This window comes from Labrus bergylta, chromosome 17 (genome assembly GCF_963930695.1).
Source record: "Labrus bergylta chromosome 17, fLabBer1.1, whole genome shotgun sequence".
Classification (NCBI taxonomy): domain Eukaryota; kingdom Metazoa; phylum Chordata; class Actinopteri; order Labriformes; family Labridae; genus Labrus; species Labrus bergylta.
In genome coordinates this window covers 13,623,144-13,630,563 of record NC_089211.1, presented here as the reverse complement: position 1 = coordinate 13,630,563, position 7,420 = coordinate 13,623,144, and the positions used below count along the sequence as shown (strand labels likewise).

General features: G+C 38.7%; 1 protein-coding gene across 1 annotated transcript; it reads right to left on the bottom strand.

The window, feature by feature from the left end:
• On the bottom strand, nt 1-6,826 carry drg1 (developmentally regulated GTP binding protein 1). The gene is made up of 9 exons (XM_020629768.3): nt 6,652-6,826; nt 5,844-5,967; nt 5,521-5,696; nt 5,352-5,421; nt 4,749-4,918; nt 3,872-4,002; nt 1,531-1,698; nt 1,249-1,371; nt 1-344 (listed from the first exon to the last, which is right to left on the bottom strand). Exons 1-9 carry the CDS (start codon nt 6,688-6,690, stop codon nt 245-247), a joined length of 1,101 nt encoding a protein of 366 aa, XP_020485424.2. The 5' UTR covers nt 6,691-6,826; the 3' UTR covers nt 1-244.
• Between the last annotated feature and the right edge of the window lie 594 nt (nt 6,827-7,420).

The window sequence follows — 7,420 nt, the reverse complement described above, 5'->3', positions numbered from 1 at the left end:
TGCAACAATATTCCCATTTCTTTATTGTACAGATTTTTTAAGATTTTAATGCAAGCCTTAACAAATATTCAATATGAACTATTCATGGTGTTAAGAATTTTAGGTTGTTTCATTTTGACACTTACATGTAATCTCATTTTGTTTTTCAATTCAAAATGCTCTCACAGATATGTTGGGTGATTATTGAGCAACTCTACAGAACATTTTGTGATACACGAGCCATGCACTGCACCAAGACTTATTTTTATTTTTTCACCAACTGGATAACATCTTCATCCTCCAACACATGGTCCTTCCCCACCTTCTGAGGGGTGTGTTTCACGGATGATCCCCACACGAGTGCACTGAAAAAGCAAGAATTTAAAAATCACATCAATTACTGTAGTTAAATCCTTCCCTTAAGTGACCAAGATACAAGTTTCATTTTAACGCTGCACTACAAAAAAGACCCAATTAATCCACACTTCAATTACAACATAAAATTATTCATACAGACAATATAACCTCTCCTTTTGCTACAACTGTTCTTCACTCTTAAGTAACCAACAGGGTGCAATGACACCCTTTAACAAAGGCTTTCTAATCACTGGTGTCACTGTTGGAGCCATTAATTCCCTGGAGGAGGGCTAATGCTCAGCTGCACTAATATATCGACTGATTGATGATCGTAGCTCTCCAATTTAGAGATGGTGGTGCAACACATCTCAGATCCTTATCCAGACTCTTAGATGAATGCTTATCTAGTGTACATCGGCACAAAGAGGCTAAAGGCTGTGATTGAAGCACTCTGTTGTTTTAAAAAATGTAATGAACACTTCTCAATCTGGTGTCTTAAACCTCATCCTCCTGAAAACAGACAGAATTAACAGCAGCAGAGGTAATTATTGTTACAGGACTAAATCTCTTGCTAACAACACAAATAAATGTTTCTGTCTATATAAACTACAAATGAGGTTACATTCAAATTGTTGTTTTAAACAGGACTGATAATATCTGTTTTCATTTAACATGTATGAAAGTGATTTGGTTTCTTAATTTTGTTGTCTATGGAAGACTGGCTTTTCCTCTGAGAAATTGAAACGTACTATTCTGAAATACTAAATAATCTCGTCACCTGTTTAGATAAAGACTTAAAACATCAATGAAGGGGGTTTAAATGTAAGTAAAAGAGAAGCGATTGCGATAAGATCAAACAATTTTAGGCTAAGTGACAAAATCCCTGTTGAAAATGAAGTTAACAGTACTCACTACTTCAATTCTTTGAGGAGGTTTTTGTGGATCTTTAAGCAGAAATCCTCGACAGAAGTATGCTCGTCAGGGAGTACGACTGGAGAAGTGTAATCAGGAAGCTGGCCTTTGGGTTTGGTATAGCTGCAAATAAACACATGAACACGTGAGCTCAGTCAACAGTCCCAACACTGCAGTCTTAATAAACATCTTAAATCACATATTTACTCCTTGTTCTGCACCATTTCAATCCCACACAGCATTTCACCTCAGGTCATTAGTGACTGTATAAACTTTATTTACATGCGCACGAGCTGCAGGTAGTCCCACATCCTTTCCAGCAGGTCGTCAAAGTTCCAACGATGGTGGGCGGAGATGGGTACACAGTGAGGCACCTTGTAGATGATGTCCAGCTCTTCGATGGAGATCTGATCGATTTTGTTGAGCACATAAATGCAAGGGATGTAGACTCTGTTGTGACAAGAGAGAGTGAGTGCTGTCAATGAAACAGCTGCAGTAGCCATCAACATGTTGTTTTCTGTTTTTACGTATTGAGCAGAGAAAAAAAAAAACATATAAAAAAAAAAAAAAAAAGCAGCTTAAGTTTGTTTTCAACCTTTTACTGCATTCACCGAATGGCCATGTCAGTTATGTAAGCAGTGTCATGTCCAAACAGTTTAAACAAATATATAAATGAGCTTTTTTTCATCTAGCAAGCCCATTTTCTAAGGTGTATAAAATGTCTGTAAAGGCATTCAAATCTGTTGAAGAGGACAGTCAACAAATAACCTGCTGAATTAATTCTGGATTAGAATTTGAGAATAAGATCCACAATGTAAAAGACTTATTGTAGTAGCTTGAAATAGCTCTTATTCTATTTCTAACAAAGCTATGTAAACAGTTCACAGAATATGCTCCTAAAGATCGAACTAAGAGGAACTTTTGGCATGTTCAGTGGTGTTGCCAGGGATAAAGATACAAGGTACAGAGGCTGATTTTGACCAAACAGGACAATAATTAAGCCAAAGGATCTTAATTCAGAGGTGGAGAACATCATTTTTAACAGGTTATGCGAGAGAGGGAAAATTGAGATCAGGTTCCTACAGGGGCTTTTTGAGATTTGCTGCTGGAATATACACATAGCTGGAAAAACTGGGAACGAGATTGAGAAGACTGTCCAGTTCAGGGATCTGGGGTAACATGTTTAATATTGAAAAGGACCTTTATAAATTCCTGCGGTAGCCTGTCAATTTATTTAACGTTTACTCTTTCTATTTATGAATGCTTCTCAAACTTGTATAAATATTAACTTTCATTGGCGTAATGTTTTCATGTAGAATTCAAATACTTTATACTTGGAGGAATGTTTTAAACTTTGTGTTGTACTTTAGATTGGCATTGCCTCCTTTTATCCTTCTAAATATCCCTTTTCATAGAGCAATTATGCAACAAACAAAGTAAAGCTGTCATTACACATTAAGACATTCATATTGATTCTGCAACGACAGTCTGTGAATTCACATTGCGTTACGGCTGCTGCTGAAGCACGAGAGAGCAGACATGGGGAGATCCACATAGACACACACACACACACATACAGCCCTGCACTCCCCCTGCTGGCTCCGCCCAACCCATTTCACCCCTATAATGCCTCTGCTACTACCTTCAAAACCAGTACAGAAGGGGGATCACTTCGTCCCTCCCATTACACCTCTGCAAAGGCGAAATGTCACCGGGATGTCACTAGTGTACCTTGAAACAGAGGTATGAATAGGACTAATAATCCCCCCTTGAAATGTTCAGCACTCTTTTCTTTCATAGATTTCTGCTACATTATAGAGGCTATGTTTCTTTTAAGTGCACACTGAAGAGTGAATGAAGTGATGTGTAAAACCTTTTTCAGTGCTAAATTAATTAAGAAGAAAACGTTTTAATGGCACAAGGAGAGTACCTTGCAAGGCTGGGGAGATGTGACAATGTTTTTGAGCATTTGTGATTGTTCATGGTATTACACAGGCAGAGAGCAGACGGACAGGATATTTGTGTAAAAGAGATACTGTGAATGATTCATTTCTATACAATTGCAGGTTTTGGGTTCATACATATTGATATATTTCACAGAATAACATATATTGATAAAAATTCATTTTCCTTCATGTATTTTATTCTGCTAGTGTTCGTTCAGTGCTCACTCGGCTGCTTCCCTGGTAAGGCAAAGAGCATTTATGCAAGAGAGACTCTGAATTCTTTATTCCCTTACAGTTGCAGGGAGGATATGCTGTTGTTACGTCTGCTGCTGTGCAATCAAACAGAGGTTCAATTTACAACGCAGAGCGGAGTAAGACTAACAGCACATTTCATCCAAAAATAACCTATATCCTAAATAATGATGGATTTTTTTTGGTAACGGTGTGAAATGGAAATCTCCAATGTTTTAAACACACAACATTGCTTAACTTCACATCATGAATTGAAAACATACTTGAATCAAATGGTAAGCCGTCTGAAAATGCCTGCATGGTTGAAACCCTGTCTGATACATACACAGCATTTTTTATTTTATCTGCATTGGTGTAGTTGGATATCAGGCCACACCCACTTCGGACGACTAAGGAAGGCCAATTCTGGCACTTCAGCAGCTTACCGATTTCCCTCCACCACATCAATGAGGTCATCAGCTGTGGAGTCGCTGCGCAGAGTGATGTCGGCGTTGTGGATCTTGTACTCTGCTAAGATACTCTTAACTGTATCGCCATCCAGCTCACTTTGTGCACACTAAAGAGAGATGAGGAGAGAGGGAGAGAGAGGGGGGGGACAGGTATGACATCAATCAAGACAGAAACACTCCTAATACATGTTTAACAGTATCCATTAATGTATAGAGTTATACATTGTAATTTTCATCACGCCTGAAGGGCAGTATAATGAACAGAGCGAAGGGTATTTTTTGTATCTATGAAATAGAAAACGTATTCTGTTGAAGGCTAAGAGAATAGATATGGTATGTCTAAGCGTTTAAGATGAGTGTTGCCATATGCCTCCACCAGAGGGCAGTTTAAAGTACATGTTACCAAGGTGAAGGGCAATCAGAGGGGAAAAAAAACATGTTCTGCATTTGATTCAGCAAATGAGTTCAAACACTTATAGGACATCTGGATACCCATGGTGGTTATTAGATCCTTTCAAATGTTTGCTCAAACTAATTGGGTGCTAGAAAATGTCCTAACGTCAAAATAAACTGACCATCAAGAACAAATATCCCTAACAACTGAGATCCTGCATGGCAGAATAATCACAGCATTAAGGGCCATCCTTTTATTTAACTATGGTTCTAATGATTATCAAATTTTTCCAGCTCATCACACCTACATTTATCACTGTGTGGAACACATTCAGTCAGTACAGCAAACTAAAAACCCTATCAGCATTACATAGTTTGTTTCAGTTAGTCATCTAAAGGGAAAATTGTGACATGCTTTTATTTCTGGTTTTAAACAGCAGTCCCTCAGTGCAAGACATACTGTAGCTGTGAAGTTGATGCCTCCTTTGTCCTTCCTCTTGAAGCCAATGTTGGGTGGTTGCTTGTTAAGTCGGATGCCAAAGCCCTCCAACTCGTGTTCTATCAGCTTCTTATGACCAAGAGGCTTCAATACATCCAGCACTATCAGGATTAAGTTGCAAGTTCGAGCCACTAAAACAGAGGGAGGAGGGAGAAGTTGACATTGGTTCGAGAAGAGTGGATCATGGAATTTACATTTTTTTCTGCAACGACATACATAAGTGCAAATCTCTATATGGAAGGAAAATGGGTTTGTCACACTGCACTTTGTTTGCAAAATAAGCCTACAGGACCTCAAAATGTTGTTAAAGCAGGCTTTTACATCTTTCTGCCTATATACAGTATCAGACATAAAACTCCCCTTTACTATCTACTGAGCTCAAAATTGTGTTATTGCTGACATTATAAGCACATAATGAGACATAGTTATACAAAATAAAGAGAAGAAAGGGAAAAGAAGTAATGAAATCATTCCCCTTGGCACTGACGCCCATATTGAACGACTTAGGTATACTGTAGTATCCTTTTTTTAATGGTTGTTTCAGTCAACGGTCACATCTTTTACCTGCGATGACCTGTCTTCCTCTACCCTTGCCATCCTTGGCCCCTTCAATGATTCCTGGGAGATCCAGAAGCTTTAAAGGAAGAAGCAAGACATAAGCAACACATTGGGGGGGGGGGGGGGGGAACGCATAAGATATTTGTAGGTCCGAAATAATCCAAATTTCTTGTACCTGGATTTTTGCACCTTTGTAGCGAATGACTCCAGGAACTGTTGTGAGGGTAGTGAACTCGTAGGCTGCCACCTCAGAGTACACACCTGCAAGGTTACTTAGCAGTGTAGACTTTCCGACAGAAGGAAAACCAACAAAGCCGATGCGAGCATCGCCTGTTTTTGCAACATCAAAACCTAAAAAAACAAAGACAGGATCAGATACTTGAATCAGCCAAACGCCTACTAAAAAGCTTTAAATTCCAGAAAGGTATAACAGCGTTTTGTCACAAAACCTAAATAAGAGTAGAACCTATACTAAGTAATTAAAAACTTGGATTGCACCTTCTCCAGCTGCTCCACCGCTGCCTCCTTTTGGTGTGATGAGTTCCCTCCTCAGTTTTGCAAGACGGGCTTTGAGCAGACCCAAGTGGTGAGCTGTGGCCTTGTTCCTCTGCGTCCTGGCCATCTACAATGAACAATAACAAATCAAGCATACATTTCACACTTGTATGTATTGTTTTCAGTGTTTTGTCTGATGGTACGTGCCACAGCATGCTGGGCTGAGCTTTTTAAAAATAAAATACCTAAAAAAAAACACCTATCCTCAACTTTGAATGACAATAAGTTGCATAATATGTCCTTTACAGATTCTTATGGCTGAAATTATACCCTGACTTTACTACACAAAGTAAATGAATTCTCATGTAACTTATGTTAAATTATTATGGTTTTCTTATTAATGGCTGACCTTGGCACCTTTGGGGGCTACATTAACAGACTATTGTACTACTACTATGTGAATGTTAGATTTCCAGCAGCATCAAACAAACACCTGGTTGTTTATTTAACTGACAACACATCAAACCAAATCTGACGTCACCACCGTTGCTATGCTAACTGTGACCGATCCAGGTGAAAGCGACGTCCTCCAAATTAAAAAACAATACTTCAAAACACAATTATAAGCTAAACGGCCAAACGGACACATACATACGGTTTCAAATTACATTTTAAATACACAATGTTATCTGTAAAGATTTATTGAAGTGTAGTACGAGGCCCAGCTGTTTGAGCTAGGCTACTAGCTGCTAGCGGTTAGCTAAAACGTGACTACTTCATTGGGTTAGCCAGCTGTGTGATCAGAACTTACCTCATTTTCGATCTCTGCTATTTTCGCCAGTATACTCATTGTGACTCCTTTACCCAACCAAAGTTACCGAAGGCAGTTAGAATTACTTTACATTGAAGTTGGCAAACTCATGTGTTGTTTTAGCAAGCACGCCGGCTACACCACGCAACTACTGCCGCTGCGGGATTCATCGCGGGAAATCTCGCGAGACATGGTATGTGGGAGCGCTGTGGGTTGACGTAGACTGAAAGGACTTAACAGTAGACTGTACTTTATTCAGTTTTTTTTATAGTGCATGCATCATATATATTACATGGTTAAGTTGAATTGTATTTCATTAAACCGACAAGTCATTTTACATTTGAGAATCTTATGTGTCCAACACTTTTATATTCCTGAGTTTCTTTACCTGTGTTTATCACTTGAGCATTATGTTAGCAGGTTACTTGTGCTGTTATTGCTTATTGATAATTATACACTACTTTTAGAGGTATTATTTACTCAGTCACTCAATTTAACTGCATTCTTCCACATTTGATACTTACATTCGCTTTAATTCTTTAAAAAGTGGGATTTAAGTCACTCTAGCCTTAGTAAAGAACAGGGAACAGCCTGTGACTGTCTTATACACACAGAAACACACATAGAAGCACACACAATGAAACTCTCTTGCAAAAGAGAGTTGGATTTATAATAAATCATACACGAGTGCCACCCAGTGGCGATTCTAGAGCCTGTTGGGGCCCTAATCAAAAATCAATTAGGGGACCCTCCAACCAGTATATTACGT

Excerpts from the sequence above, each read along its gene's own strand:
- drg1 (XM_020629768.3), bottom strand. The coding sequence starts at position 6,690 with ATGAGTATACTGGCGAAAATAGCAGAGATCGAAAATGAG. Across the intron at positions 5,697-5,843 it reads CGGTGGAGCAGCTGGAGAAG|GTTTTGATGTTGCAAAAACA; the intron begins GTGCAATCCAAG and ends TTGTTTTTTTAG. Across the intron at positions 1,372-1,530 it reads TACCTGCAGCTCGTGCGCAT|CTATACCAAACCCAAAGGCC; the intron begins GTAAATAAAGTT and ends GTTTATTTGCAG.